The sequence below is a fragment of the Lonchura striata genome, chromosome 3 (assembly GCF_050655825.1).
Source record: "Lonchura striata isolate lonStrDom1 chromosome 3, ASM5065582v1, whole genome shotgun sequence".
Lineage (NCBI taxonomy): Eukaryota > Metazoa > Chordata > Aves > Passeriformes > Estrildidae > Lonchura > Lonchura striata.
Genome location: NC_140705.1, coordinates 21,081,910 through 21,097,647, shown reverse-complemented (window position 1 = coordinate 21,097,647; position 15,738 = coordinate 21,081,910). Strand labels below are relative to the sequence as shown.

The 15,738-nt window shown below is 37.9% G+C and overlaps 1 protein-coding gene across 4 annotated transcripts in view; it reads right to left on the bottom strand.

Moving 5' to 3' along the window:
* The window catches only part of MYOM2 (myomesin 2), a 77,318-nt gene extending 62,847 nt beyond the window's left edge, over positions 1–14,471 (bottom strand). The window contains exons 1-8 of one of the 4 annotated variants that reach the window (XM_085574593.1): positions 12,705–12,843; positions 10,276–10,375; positions 8,699–8,776; positions 6,692–6,824; positions 5,559–5,678; positions 3,794–3,932; positions 3,464–3,621; positions 2,531–2,623 (exon numbers count right to left, since the gene is read on the bottom strand). In XM_085574593.1, the coding sequence (XP_085430719.1) occupies positions 2,531–2,623; positions 3,464–3,621; positions 3,794–3,932; positions 5,559–5,678; positions 6,692–6,798 (617 nt within the window). In that variant the 5' untranslated portion in view covers positions 6,799–6,824; positions 8,699–8,776; positions 10,276–10,375; positions 12,705–12,843. Of the gene's footprint in view, positions 1–193; positions 1,216–2,530; positions 2,624–3,463; positions 3,622–3,793; positions 3,933–5,558; positions 5,679–6,691; positions 6,825–8,698; positions 8,777–10,275; positions 10,376–12,704; positions 12,864–14,344 lie in introns of those variants that run through there. The other 3 variants (XM_085574592.1, XM_021551264.4, XM_085574594.1) reach the window with 3 other exon arrangements.
* Positions 14,472–15,738: the final 1,267 nt, after the last annotated feature.

The window sequence follows — 15,738 nt, the reverse complement described above, 5'->3', positions numbered from 1 at the left end:
TGAGAACACTGCATAATAAAAAATAAGAGACAGAGAAATTAAAATTATCTGGCTACTGTATAGGTTTGTGGGTGCTGGAGAACAGCAAACAGTGGCGGATGAAATTGTGTCCAGTTACTACTTTAAGACAACAAGGTGACAGTAAGGTTTTGGTGCTTCAAGAATGTTTCCACTGGGATCAGGGAATACTTACAGGAATAAATATCACACTTGCATCAGAAGGAAAAAGTTCACTCCCTGGGCTTCGCTGAAGTGCTAGAAAAGTAGCCAAGAAATTCCAAGGCCGTTCTGAGCGGCTGTGGATAAGATTACATTCAGCTCAGCACTTTAGTATGAACAGCTGAGGAGGGCACAGAAGTGGATAGGAAGAAACTCCTGATGGCTCCACCTCCCAGAAAAACAAATTATTCATAAAATACAAAATGCAAGTGCACAAAGATATTAGTGGAAGATAGAGAATTAATTGATATGTTTGTATAAGAGCATTAATAATAACATATATTTTAACCATTATCTATACATCTATTTCTTTTAATACATGATACAATTAATTATGTGTTAACAAAACGGTCTTCCACTTCCTGCATGCCCATTTTCTGTGTTTTTAGTACAGAAGATACAGCTGATGAAAAAATGGATTAGTAATAAAGAAAAAATTAAATTATAAAATTTAATTTAATAAACTCTATAAATTATAACCACCCCCCAGTATTATTTAAAGTGTAGAAGGGAAATCTGTGGGAGAGCAGCAAGGAATCTTTAGGTGGCAAAAAGACTACACTGCCAGACAGAATGAAAGAGAAATGCAGCAAGAGTCTCTGAAGATGGCAGCTTGGAGGAATGTTAGGGAGTCTGCATGAATACATACAGGTCTGGGACTAGCAGACAGGGGGTGGGGAAACCTGAGTGGGTGCCAATAAATGGCTCTGTGGTATGTCTGAACTTGCCTGAAATACAGCTGGGTCTGAACACTCCCAAAGCTGTTTGTGACTACGTGACTGATAACCAGCAGAGAAAAGAGAGAAAAATCACCAAAGGGTGATGGAAGCCATTAATACCCTTCAGCTTGATGGTTACAGGTGCTCAGAAAGCAGCATCAGCACTGATTCTCATTTCTTCTAAAAGCTATTTACTCACAAAATATCACAAGGGGACCTACATACTACATAACTGGCATCTGGACTCACCAAGCAGTTCCTCAGGAGTGCTAACCAAGGGAAATACAGTCACAGTCACTCACCATCAGGAAGTGACCAAAGTTTCATCTCCTGACTGGCATTCACACATATCCAAACAAAGGAGAGGGTTTTCCATTTCTCTGCTAAAAGGGAGAGGAGTGCAAAAGGACAAGCTGTTTATGTATTTTAACCTCCTGTTATTGTCTTCCAAAGTAATCTTGGTAGGAAGAAACAGTGGTAAGAACAGATTCCATGGGTACAGAGAGCAGTCAGCAAGCATGCCCTGGGGGTAGAAGACTGAGTGCCTTTGAAGAATCTTAGGAAGCAACAACCTGGTGATTCTTGCTGCCAGGTTCTGTACAGGGATGTGTTTCTGCCATCCTGAGCTATGGAAAGGTTGACAGTTGGGCTGGACTTGGCTGAAGGATGACAAAGGCAAGCAGTCTTTCCCAAAGGCAGAAGGAATGATGCGCTTATTTTCTGTACTAATGCCACAAGGCTGTGCTCAGGGCTGCTTCCACTGCTGACAGATGGAGACAGAAGAGAAGATTAAATGTTTGGCCAGCCAAGTGTTAGCCACAAATATTCCAGCTGTTTCAGCACAGCTGATGCTCATGTTCTGGAGAAATTAAAAGAAGGGGTTTCTGTCTCTGCTCTAGATATTAATTTTCTATTTAAATATTGCAGTAATTTCTTCATTTTTATTGGGTTTTTATATTTTTTAAAAAAGCATACACCAAGTCATATGTAACATTTCAACTGTTTTGGAAAGCATGGGATTAGTGTATGGGAAGCTGTTATACCCAAGCATGTTCTGTATCACAAAGCTAACATTTTGAAAAAATAGAATTAATTATATTAGAACCTTTAAAAAAAGTAATTTACACTTGCTTACTTTCTGGAAGAAAAAAAAAAGGAGATAAAAAATAAGCAGGACCTAGCATATAGGAAAACAAATGCAGTTGTGTATCCCTGGCCTGCCCAGCTATAATTTTGTTTACCTAAAAGAGCTTCGTCATGACAATAACATATAATTTTCCACTTCAAATGCTAAAAAGATATAATTCTAATAAAATATTATCTACCATTTTTTCAGCTACTCGCCTCCTCTTTTTATATCTCATAGATTGCTGAGGTTAATGAATACAAATATCTAAATTATCATTTCATTTTCATAATCTAATATTCAGGTACTCAGTGAACCTTCTCCAGCCTAAAAGTAAGTACCATCAGAAAAGTGTGCTGAATTGAATAATTCTCTTTCAGCCTTTGTGTGAATTTTAAATTTTATTTTATATAAAATACTTTGCATAGAATATAAAAAAACTGTTTTATTCCCCAGAAAGACTTACCTGTTTATATGTAACACATGTACTCCATATTTGCTTTCAATTCTGTACTTTGTTGGATCACTTGCAGGAGAAATCAATTCCTCATTTTTGTACCTGACAATCAAGAAAAAAATAAAACTCAAATATCAGCAACTATTAATTCATCTGGTAGATCTTTGGATCAAGATATCATTTACTAGCATCTGAACTCTCTCTACTTGCACAGAGTATTTTATAGTGTGTATGGATAGGTACATATTGGTCCATGAAGGAAAATCAGGACCATCATAGCAGCAAGGAAGTGGAAAGAGAAGATGCACACTCAATCTAGAAGATGAGGAAAAGAAGTAAAGAGAAGATAGCCTGGGGCTCGAACTTTCAAATCCACTAACCCTGATACAAGATGGGAAGCAAACTTTATCATGTGCCATACTAAAATGCTTCAGCACATAAAGGGGAGCAGCAACTGAATTATGCCTCATGATAGGTCTTTACAGCCCAGCCTGAAGCTTTCATTTATACAGGACAGCACCTGTCCAGAGAGGAGAGCAGCTGAAAGGACCTTTATGTCCTCCTCAATGACCACAGATCCAGCCATGACAACAGTGGTGCTGTGCACATTTACACAGGCTTAGAAAGTAGCCTGCGAGTTCTGTGCATTTTGCCACGTGCTAGTTTGTGTTCAGGAGACTCAGTGGCCAGAAAGACTGGAATGCCTTCCACTGTCTGCCTTCTGAAATGCTCGTTTCTCACATTGCACAAGGCCACTCAGCAAGTTTTCCTCCCACTCCTTCCACTGTAGTATCAACTGCTACAATCCAACACATCTAGGAGGATTATAAAGGGGATTTAACAAAGCCATTATATACATGACACTTATCAGTTATGGCATAACTTTCAAATGAAAAAAGCTTAACAACATTTTTAGAGGGCTAGGAAAGGCCAGTCTCTTACCATTGTACAACAGGCATTGGAAATCCTTGTACAGTAAAGCAAAGGCTCACAGACATCTTTTCCCAGACAGTGTGAGACCTCAGCCGCACTAGAATTTCAGGGGCTCGACTTATTCTTTCTTCAATTATATGTCTTTCCAGAGCCATATTTTCTTCTACCTATTAAACATGGGAAAAAAAAAGAAGCATCTGGCACCAGACTCAAATAGGGTAGGAGACCTTAAATTCAGAAAAAAAATGGTTAATCACTACAAATATTTGAAGCGCAGGCCTAAATTTCAGTACATCTTGTCATTATTTTTGCATAGGAGCAAAAAGATTCAGCAGGTACCATTCTTTGCACAGCAAGTCTATCCAGATGTTCTCGAGCACGGTGCCTGGCTGTGTGAATCTCTTTTTCCAAAGCAGATAACTCACTGGCAAAACGGATTCTTTTCTCATCACTTACATGAGACTTTTGCTCATGACTCCTGTGGGACAAGAAAAAAAATCAGATAACCATTGTCAAGCTTTAAGTTTGCCACTCATACACATCTGGCAACCAAGGGCTCTGAAACCATATCAGTAGGATGTAAAATTTAGGTTAGGAACAATTTTTAGCATCTATCTGCATACCCTGAGTATGTGAAATCATGTGAATTTTCTTCATATTCTTTCCCCCTGTATTTGTGGGGCCATATCTCTAAGTCTTGAATTCTGCCATGTTCACATTGACATGGTTCCCCACAATCCTCTGATAATCAAGATCAAGAACCTGCCTAGCCTCCTTCTGGCCCCTGATTTTCCTTCCCATGGACACAAGAAGGCAGAGGAGTGAAGGCAAGTTCAATAGCTGTTCACAGCAAAAGTTGAGCCTAGCTCACTTAGTATCTTTAGCTTTAGAAGATTTAGAACCTGGGAGCTCTTGTAGCTCCACGGGCTGTTTCACCTGACCTCACCCAAAAGATACAGACCAAGGAGTTCACAAGGATTTGATGAACAGTTGAATGCAAAAAAAGCTGTCCCTTGACAAAGATGAGCAGGAAGTATTATAGATACTACCAGGGAAAATACAAAGTTTTGAAAAAATTGTGAGTTGTTCTCTGAAAACATAATTCCACAGATTCTTCAGAATTTCTAAAAACACTCCAATTTGTAAATTTTTTTTAGGAGGAACTAGCTCAGTTTCCTTCATTCATGCTGATTCAGTAAACAGCCTATGCTACTTTTTTCCTTCACAGGACAAAAAAAGGTACTGAATATCAGATATTTCTAACATATCTGTCAATATAGTCAACATATGGCAAGACTCTGAAAGCATAACCTAAATAAGAAAACTTCCATGAAATCCAGTGAATCAAGCTATTATTTGTCTGATACTTTAAAAAAATTTATTTGTACCTTCCATTTCAACATACTTTAAATACCAGCCATGTCTTGCCATTTTTTTATATTGCTGAATTTTAAAACAGTTTCAAAAACCTAAAGTATATAAAATCATTTGATTTTCCTAGAGATTTCTATTTGAAGGTTATATATTTCAAACCAATCCAAGTACCAGAACCATATGGATGTGTATGATTTGCACAACCTATTTTCTACAAACAAGGCAGAATTCCTTCTTGTAATATAAATCCTCCATGTCTTTGGTGCAGTAACTGTAGAGCAAAACAGAGCAGAAACAGTGAAATTCACTAAGGGGAATATTGCCATCAGCATGGTTACTCTGAGACTCTTATTAAGGCAGTAACTGAGACATGACGATAAACCCTTTTGATATTCAGGAAAGAAATTAAAACATTTTAATTGGTCCAAATTAGAAATTTAGGAATAGTGGAGTAGCTCTGTTCAAAATGAGTTCTGGATAACCAGATGGATTCTAATTTATTTTTGGTTTAAAGCTGTTTTCAAGGGTCAGAGTGGGGACCAGGGGAACAACTCTGGGTTGAAATATGAGACGGAAAGTGACACTCAGTCATTTAGTGTTCCAGCCAAAACAGATTAGTGAAGAACAGTGACAGAGAAGCCTCCAGTCTTGTCAACTCAGAAAAGTGCCCTGGCAAATGAGTTGGGACCAGAGCCACTACACAGGTCAGAGTGGACCAAGAGAGCTTTACCTTTTCCTGGATTCCTGCATTGCTTCATGTGCCAAGGTGCGTGCCCTCCTGGCACAGAGTCTACATGTGGTTTTGCCCAAGCCAGTCGATTCATAATAAGCAGCCTTCCTGGAAGCAGCCCTTCAAATATAAAATAGATTGTTATAACCCAGCAATTCAGGTAAAACATGAACTCACAAATGTCAAAGAAATTACTTTGAGCTGAATGAGCTGAGCACCATGACTGAGCACAGTTCAGTGAGAAACCTTTGTATCTTCAATGACTGCACTGTGCTGATTGTCACTTGTCTTTCAAGAGCTTTATGCCCATCATCTGTCACTGAGGTCATTAGGCATTTTTATTTCATTCTATTAAATTTATATTTATTTCAGTCTTCAATCATTCAGGTGTGATGATAGCCTGTCAGTGAACCTCAAGGGTACCAGACTGTCTAATACACAAATCATAATACATATAATACATAGCATTGTCTGTTTTGAAGTATTCCTGCTTTTCTGTATTTCACAGATCTTTCTGCAACTGTCCTCTTTCATAAGGGAAACTGGACCAGCTAGACAGCTAGGCAGGCATGTTAATTACCAAGTAGGGAGAATGGTGATTCTAAAGCAACCACAATACAATGTTTCAGGCTTTGAGATACAAAGAATGTGTATTTTCTGGTTAAAACACTGAGATTTCAAATGAGAAGCATTAAGCTTTCATTTAAGTTTAAAAAGGAAATTGAATCACTAAAACTATAATTAGCTATAGCCAACTTCAGGAGAAGGAATATCATCATGTCATACAGAAGGAATGGGTAAAAAGTTGTTTCTATGACTTACAATAAATTTCATGTCAATTTTTCTTATGTCAGAGTTTCAATTTTAGCCTACAAGGAAGAATTTTCAATTTAGAGGTACCAAACAGGACAAATCCTAAGCTAAAAGGTCTATGTAGGTATCTTGCAATGCTGCTAGGAAGTTTATGCTGGTGGAGACAACAAACAAGGAGCATGCTAATGGAAGGAAGTGGAAAACTATAATTCTGTATAAATCACTTTTTTTTGGGGTGGAGGGGAAAGATAAGTATCTTGATTCTAAGAACTGACTACCCAAAACAGAGACCTACTTATGCTCAAATACACGGCACTTACTTTCTTGCTGCATATTCCTCAAGTACATATCTTGTCTGAATGTTGCGATAGGACTGATCAAAGTGCTTGTGCCTCTTCTGGTAAAATGGCACTGCTATTGAAGACATTCTTCCTCTGTGACAACCAGTAATTCCTGCAGAGAGTGAAGTTAGCCATATATTTAGCCATGCACACATTTAGCCATATATTTCAGGCTCTTTGGTTTGATATTTTCTGATATGTAGACATGTGTGTGAATATGTGCAAATGTATAAAATTGCACCAATTTGTGACAAATAGAGCCATCAGTCACACACGTGGGTACCTCAGGCTGTATTTTATCAGTTGTGCAGCATGAGCTATGGAATCATAGATGAGGGTGTAAAAGATTTTTCACTGAATCATTTTTCTCCTTCTTTGCAGATGTCATTTAACGCCTCCAGAGAAATTTCCAGGGATGGAAATTTGACAGGTTTTTGGCCATTGTTAGGCATTTCAGCTCTCTGCTCTTCAAACCTTTCACTTTTTCCACTTTGGCAATTTATGCTCACTATGTTTTGTTCAATTCACCATGACAACAAATAGACAGTATTAGCTCACTTTTGTAGCAGCCTGTTGAAGATTTTCTTTACTTTTCTTTCCTGCTCTCTTGTTTAAACTCAACAAAGCTGGCTCATGCAATCTTCCCTTGTGGATTATTTTTCCTGGCCTATAAATCATTCTGGTTTCCTTCTTGTGGACTTTCTCCAAAGTATGGTATAGTTTTTTATCAATATTTGGATATTTGATTCAATATTCTTAGAAGCAGTGTAGGGAACAAGTGCACATTTCCCACTGAGTTAGAGTTAAACAGATTACCAACCATATTATTAAAAGAACATGGAGGTGCCTACATCCCTTTGTGCTTATTAGAAATATGTTGGCAACTTCTTGCAAAAGTGGGGAATATCACGAGCCTTGTAGGTGCCAGCTCGTGTAACTGCAGCCTTGGTGGGGTATGGGGTTCTCTACTCCTGGGCAATTAGTCCCAAGCACTGGCGAGGGATCCCAACTGAACAGCCAAAACCTCCCCCACAAGGCACCTACACTTCAGTGACAACAGAAGCAAGCTTCCAGTATAAGTCTATAAAGCAGATGAAAATTTATTCAGGTTAATTATTGCAGTGACATCCAATACCCTACTAAAAGCTGAGAGGAGTGTCCCTGTTGTTATCCTCCCTGTGGGGTGGAGGCTGCCATGCCAGCACCCAGGGCACAGGCTGAGGCATGGCCTGGGATCCACCTCAGGGCACCCATGGCAAGTGAAGCAACACCAGCTCACCCAGGGAACACATGAACAGGGTGTCAGGGTCTGAGGACAGCAATGGACCTGGCTGCCCCAGCCCAGCCTCCTCCAGAGCTCCTCCTACCCTGCCCACAGCCCAGGACCCTATGTCAGTCCCCAGGGCCATCAGTGTCTGCCCTAGAAATGACACAGCATAACCAATCTCCAGCTCCCCACAGCCTGGCCCTGCCTGGATGTAGACCATGCAAGAAGAACCTTCCTCAGACCCACACCAAAAATACTAATTTGTAACAAAATGTCACATAAATAAGCAGTTTTCATGATGTATATCAAATGAAAGCTCAAAGGGATTTGAAAATAAATTCTTATATTAATTTAGATAAAACATTTTACAAGTTAAAATCATCATTTTAATATATACCATAATTTATGTATACCATTTTAATATATGCCATATTTCCAGCATATAGTATTTGTCAAAAAAAGATAAAAGGTATTCATTGGTTAAGTAGAGTAAAAAACTGTAACTGTGTCTGATTGTTACTTGCAGATAATCAAAGGCAGAGTCAGATACTCCCAAATTATGATGTTCTCATATCAGCTACTTTTCCAAGAAAAAGCAAGGAGGAAATAGTAGGTATATTTAATTGAACTCACATCTTATTTTAAAATGTTTAGAGATCTAAAGAGATTTTTGCAATTTATCACCTCAGATCTGCAGCTTCTGCATAACTTAGAGTTACCTTTTCAGGTCTTTTTCAAGATATGAGAATGACAAGTCACAGGTCCAGTAATGAGAGCTTTGGGCAAAGCACAAGACACTGCAAAACAAAAATAAATTAGGTTTACAACATTACTATGGGCATTAAAGACATACACTGCCACATTTATAGAGAAATAAGAAACCTAGCATGACCCAAGTTAGTTCAGCCCCTTACAGAGATGCTGGGTCAGTTAGATGGCCTCATACAATGCTGAGCTGACGTGACCCCTCACCTATTAACCCATCATATGACACAATGTCTTGGTTACATGAGCAGAGTTGCACAGACCCACAAGCAGCCTTGGCTTCTCCTGGTTTTGATATCTGTACATCATGTGGCTCTGCACCTGCAGACGTTAAACACTGGTTTTCTTCCTAACTGTGTGACTATTGTGTATATGACACTGGATTTCACTTTAGTTCATATGTTAACTGGGAAAATAATGGTATAATTTTAATTTTTTTTTCTATTTTTAATTAGCCTTTTTGCCTAAATGAAGGTACAAAAGACAAACACAGATTAGCTCACTCTACTGTAAAACACTACTCATGTTCACAAGTGACCAAGTTAAATAGTTCTGTGAATTTATCAACATGCCATGCAGTGTAAATGTTGCTACATATATAATTCACACTGAGATTCACTTTATAAGGATTGCAGAGTAATGCCCATTTATCTGGATAGATCAGTCTAAGTTATTTTCTTTTTTGAGAGAGGAGAAAACACCACTGTCATTTAGAGTCCAGCCTTTTCCAGCCTTTTTAAAATGTAAAACTTACATTTTAATTAGTAAATTAGTATTTACTTCTATTTTTCAGCACCCAAGACTCCTCAGATTTTGGTTCATATATTTTCACATTTACCCAAACACCTTTAGTATAGAAACAAGTGTAGCCAGCTACTCATATCTTTCATACAAACAATTTACAGAGCTTTTTAGTATCCAGACTCACTTTTCCTTCTGTTAACACAGAGGGGAGCTACCTAGCAACAATTCCAAATGTAATAATAATCATCAGTTAATTACAGCAACATTTGCAGACTATGTATTTAATATTTAATTGTGCTGCAAGGACAAGTATCAAAAAAGCAAAATCAAAGTCCCACTGTCAAAACAGCATATAGGGTATTAAGCTCCTGATAAAAGAAGTTTATACTGTATTCCTAAGAACAGTATGTTGACTGTTTTACCAGTTTTCCACTGATACACATTTATATGAGATTTTTGAATATATTCCAATATTTAGACAACTACCACTAACACAGAGAACATGATATGCTGATGACAGCTTAACCCCAGTGAATTTATTGATTTAGATGAACCAAAATTTTATTAAGGATAGTGTCTGGAGACCTAGTTATATTGGCAAGTGAATTGGTAGAACTGACTCTAACTAAAAGTGAGATGAAGGAAATGGTCTAGCAGAGAAATTGGGGGAAAAATCCCAGAGGAAAATTGAGAGCTCAGTAACAGCAACAACAAAAAAGTACAAGTCTAGAGAAAGACAAATTATCTGAATGATTATAACAAAAAGAAAATATCAAGTCTTATTTACCAAGTTCTACTGCAAGATTTTTGGAGGCATTGCTGAAATATATGGCCTGCATGTCATAAACAATCCTCGAGTTACATCCATGCACATCCTATTAACGACCCTAGATTTCAAGAAAAATACCTAGAATTACATGAAAAAAATGATCCTAAAACATTTGGTGTCTCATCTGACCTTTACATTGTTAGTGCAATGTAGCATTGTACTCCTTTCTTTTTATTATTATTATTCCTATTTGTTTCTATGACTGTAAATGCTGGGGACATCAAAAGGACCTTAAGTGCACTAATCAATGTGCTGTATAAACCACCCAGAAGATTATTAAATACAAAGAAAAATATTACCTCAGCCAAAAGGTCCTTAAGGATTAAGGTGAATTAGACTGTTTAAGTCAGTTTACATAAACATACATTTCTTCACGCTTTGCAACATAACAATTTTTATAACAATATATAACAATTTTTACTTGACTGTGAGTAAAAGGCTGAGCTCCCAGGTCAGGATATGTATGCATAGTTTTGTGACACAGTAATACTGACCTGAATAGAAAGCCATAATCTAGGACCACGTGACAAGGGGCCACATTCCTGAGCAGAGAAGCCAAGGGTCTGATATAAACAATGTTAGTCTGATAAGTGAGTTAATTTAAGATTTAAAGGACAAGCAGTAAATTGTAGCATGATCATTTACATTGCCTCAGGGAGCAGGCACACAACCTGCTAAATTGATGGATGGCTTGACAAATGCCATGGGAAGAAGAACATGGTTGCACTCGCCATAGATGGACAAGGTGCATTCCCAGGTTCAGAAGGCTCATGTCACCAGCAATGCACTGTACAGTATGTATTTCTCAGCCTGACCTGCCAGTGCTATACCATGCAACATGTACTTCTGTGCACAACTCTGCTCCTGGCCATCTGAAGTGCCAAATATTATTCATGAGTTCTTGCCTGTCCTCACATAGTCAGAAATTTCTTTGACCATTTGCACTGATTTGAGGGCTTGTCCTTTCTTTCTCATGACTTAGACATTTTTTTCTCTCTGTCTCTTGTTCTCCAAGATGTTCTCCACATTCTTCAAAGTTTAATGTTTTCAGGAAGCTGCCAGTTTATACTTTTATGGTGCATAAAAGCCCTTGATATTTAACTGATGAAATATATTTAAATCCCTATCACCTATGTACCATAATAAAAGATAGAAAAAAAAACCCACCTTCTATTAATTGTTCTTAATGACCAGTATAAAAATTACCATATTGCCTCAAAAAATATGTGATCCTTTCCAATTGTAGACTTAATAGCATGTAATAATTTTCTCCCACAAACTGACTTTGGTGGCAATCTTGTAAAACCATCATGAGCCATTATGCAGCTCTAGACAGTGCAGTCTAAACAGAATGGTATGTAGAGGATCTGGTTAATTCATCTCCACTTTGATAAGAAACTATTTTGATAAAAAACTGATTTGACAAAATTTCTAATATGTCTCTCCATGTGTACATATAACTGCACAGTATATATCCCAGATAGGTACTAAAGTGGATGTTACCTTGTGAATTCATGGTCATGCAAGGCTGGGGAGTAAATGAGGCTAAATTTGCCCACGTTGACTTGGATCTTTACCACCCTAACATTCCCAATGCACAGAGTTCAAACATGTTCTGATAAAGTTTGAAGACTGCACTTGGCATGTGTATTATATCCCTTCAACTGGACAGCTAAGAATGTTGGACAGTGAGATTATAAAAATCATATCCCAGTATTCATTATCTTTCATTATGGCACTTTTATTGGCTCATAGGCATTATCAACACACAGGCATGGTTTCAAGAGCATATATTGATTTCCTAAGATTCTATCAGTGGTATTTAGCTGGAATTTTCATGTGGCCCAGAACATATCATTTAGTATACAGCAATACAGAACCAGAAACACATCTTCTGGAAACATGTACATGAAAGCATGGCAGACACAAAATAAAAGTAGATTTTTTTTTGCCCACCTACATCCCATTCTTCAGCAGGCCAAATAGTTTTGCCAGCTATTACAGGATTTTATGCTTAATTATTTACACACAGACTTCAGAAAAAAATCATACAGTATAAGCACACAAGAAAGTGGCATTGCCAGTATTTGTGCAATTGGAAAAACATATATATGAGTAGAGCTACAGATTTCTGCAATGTAATTCTTTATATGCAGAAAGAAACAGAGGGGATGTAATACACAATAAAATCAAGGTGACTATGGACAGAACAAAACAATCTTTATTTTTTTTTTGTTTTGCTTTTCATGAATCAATTTGTGTCCTACTTATCACTTGTTTTCCCTGAGGAAAGTAATTTTTTTTTTTACAGGAAAGCACCCAACCTCCTCCTACAAGCACTCTCATTTGTTCTGTGCAAGAAAAACATGGATAGAAAATTTACTTACCTAGGGATATAGAAAAACTGTAAAGCAGAGAGGAAGACCAGCCTTTCCCAGCTTAGCAAACACTGCCCAAGGAAAACAAATAATTCTCCTCTATAAAGGCTACTGCCCCTTCACTCCTATTTAAGGGCAGATGCAGTGCTATATTTAGAACTAACCAAGTGATTCTCCCAAAACTGGGGTCAGCCTAATACGTAATAAGGGAGTGATATAGTGGCAAAAGAAAAGCACTAGCCTATATGGAGTTTAATACTGAATTTTAATAAGAGACAAACCTCATTCCTTTAAAAAGCAGTTGCTTATATTTAAAATGGGGTTTTATTCCCTAGCAACACCAAGCACATGGGAAGCAATTTAAAGCCAGAAAACAGGTTAAATTTTATTTAGAAAAGTTTGAAGTTTTAAAATAATCAGTAACTTAGAAGATTAGTGAGGAGAAAAAGGTTGAGAATATTATTAGTAGAGACATGAGATCCCTTGGTGCTTTGGGCTGTAAAATGAGCCTCCTTATTGCTTCCTTAAGAGATCTCTGGATGTGAGAATGTCTGCAACATATGAAGGTATATCAGTTGTATAAAACCCCTATTATTTCCATATCTATTACATCACAAGTCAATCTGAGAGAGATTTTTTTCTATGTCTTGTAGGTAAAGTAGGAAGAATTTAATATGCATAGAGGCCTAAGCATGCAGAGGAAAAAATACAGCCAAAGCAGTCAGCTCTGTGAGACCTTGGTGGTCCCTGATGGTTCTCGATTTTACCAACAAAAATGGATGCTTTCTGCCTGTAGGGCTCCAAGGTTTCTGTCCAGAAGCTACAAGGCAGCACTGTGGTGGCTCTGACATGTCCAGATGGGAGGAGGTAGCAGCACTGGCTCTGCAGAGCGGGTAGACTTGGGATCAGTCACTCTGCCCCATTCTGGTGGTAGACAGCCCCACAGGGATTGCATCCATATGGGGGAAGAAAGGGTGGTACCTCTCCAAGGCTTTGTGAAAAGCATGAATAATTAATCACCTTCCTCTTATTCTGTCTGGAAACAGGACAACCTGTCTGAGAAAACCTGGCTATATGGCAAACCTAATCACACCTCATGACTTAGCCCACAATGACTCAAATAATCAGTGAGTCAGCAACATACAAATGGTAGGGAATTAATTGATCTTAAAATTGTTTGAAAATAACAAGATCTACTTTCAATTTACTTATACAGAAATCCAGTCATTGTCAAAGTCACTAAATGACAATCTCTTCCACTGCTTGGTATTTGACACTTGGATACATGAACAATATTCTTTTTAAGTCATATATTCTTCTTATGTATACATGTAGGGAAGCAGAGCAAGAGGTAGAAAAGCCTTTAAATCACTGATTCTTATCCCATCTGCAGTGTTCATCCAAATTTCCTAAATGGCTCTGGTAAGGATCTTTCTTGGTTTTTTTATCATCTAGGGCTACTATTTGCTTGAAACAGACTTCTCCCTTCCTCCCATTGATCTTGAATTATAATTCAGCCTGACAGAATTAGATCTACAGAGACAGACAGAGTGGAATGACTGCATATGCCCTGAATGTAGATGTTGCTTCAGAAGCAGCTGTCAAAGTAATTAGTATGTAATAATCCAGAGCAAACCCACTTTACTTACCCAGCTCCATCTCTTCTCTCCTATTGAAGTTTCCTGTGGGAGGTAGAAGGTCATTTTTCAGGAAAACGTTAAACTTCTCACTACGCTCTGCTTTTCATTTCTCATTCTATATTTATTATCTCTACAGAAATGGAGGCATTTACAGCCTACTCTGTCTGCCTTTACACTTGAGCACTCTTCTATTTTAAGTTTTCTTCAGGGTGTGGCTGGATGACAAAAATATGGAAGCGCATCCTAAGGGCTGTGGGAAAAATGCCAAAGGCAAGAACAGGCTATGTAGGAGGGCCAGTCCCAGGCTGTGTCCAGGAAAGACAATAAATAAATTCTTCTCTTCATGCACATTACAAAATAAGATAGAAGGGAAAACTGCAATACTGTGTTATTCACTGGTGGTGAACTTTAGGCAGCAGAGTGTCTCAGCAGAGCACAAAAAATTATCCAGCATTTTAACTATGAAATAATTTACATTATATATTCCTACCTCCCCCTAACATAGAAGGTGCCTTCTCCTGATCCTTCCACTTCCCAAATAGATCTTCCCCTAAGAACTTTTCTAAAGCAGAGATTTAACAGGGTATCAAAAGGATTACTCAAGCATTGTAAACTTAGCATGTGCTAAAATCCTTCTTTGAATTTGGTATTTTAGAATTATTTCTTTATCTTCTACCAGTCTCTTGATGTAGGTTGCTTAATTGATACAGACCTACGTAATGTCTCAACTACTCCAGCAAAGGGAAGGGCAAAGAACTGAAATGGAGCTCAGGAAAAAGAGGTGTTAGCATTTTAGTTTTGGATTAAACATCAAAACAGTAATGAAATTAAATGTAACAGTGTTAAAAGAGGTATGTTTTCAGCCTATAAGGGTGTCTTAATAGTGGACTTGAGCTTTTATCTTTCTCCAGTTCCAAGAAAACCTAATGCATCTTTGTATGACAGCTTCTGAAGCCCACCTTTGTTAATATGTTAACTACTGATTTCTTCAAATGTTTGTTGCATATTCATAGCTTCATATAAATTAAAAGCTTAGTAACTAGCAATGAGGTTCCTCATCTCTGCAGCAGATCTATTATTCAGCCCTGTGGTGAGGTTTCTAAAGCCATGTTAAAACAATGGACACTGTGCACTGGAGATCTTAGAGCAGTCTCTCTTCACAGTCACCCAAGTCCCAGCATCTCCCTTGGTGTTACAAATGAAAGACAAAACAGTGCATGCAAATTCAAGCCCATAAAAATTAAATCACATTCTTTCCTCTGTTGGTGCCTTTGGTCAGAAAGTCGGGACTATCAGTTATGGGCTCCACATATGAACCCAATCAAATGTGTATCATTCAGAGGAGAATACCACCACCTGAAAGACTGAACTCAAAACAGTTTTGGAGGAACTGTACCTGCTCA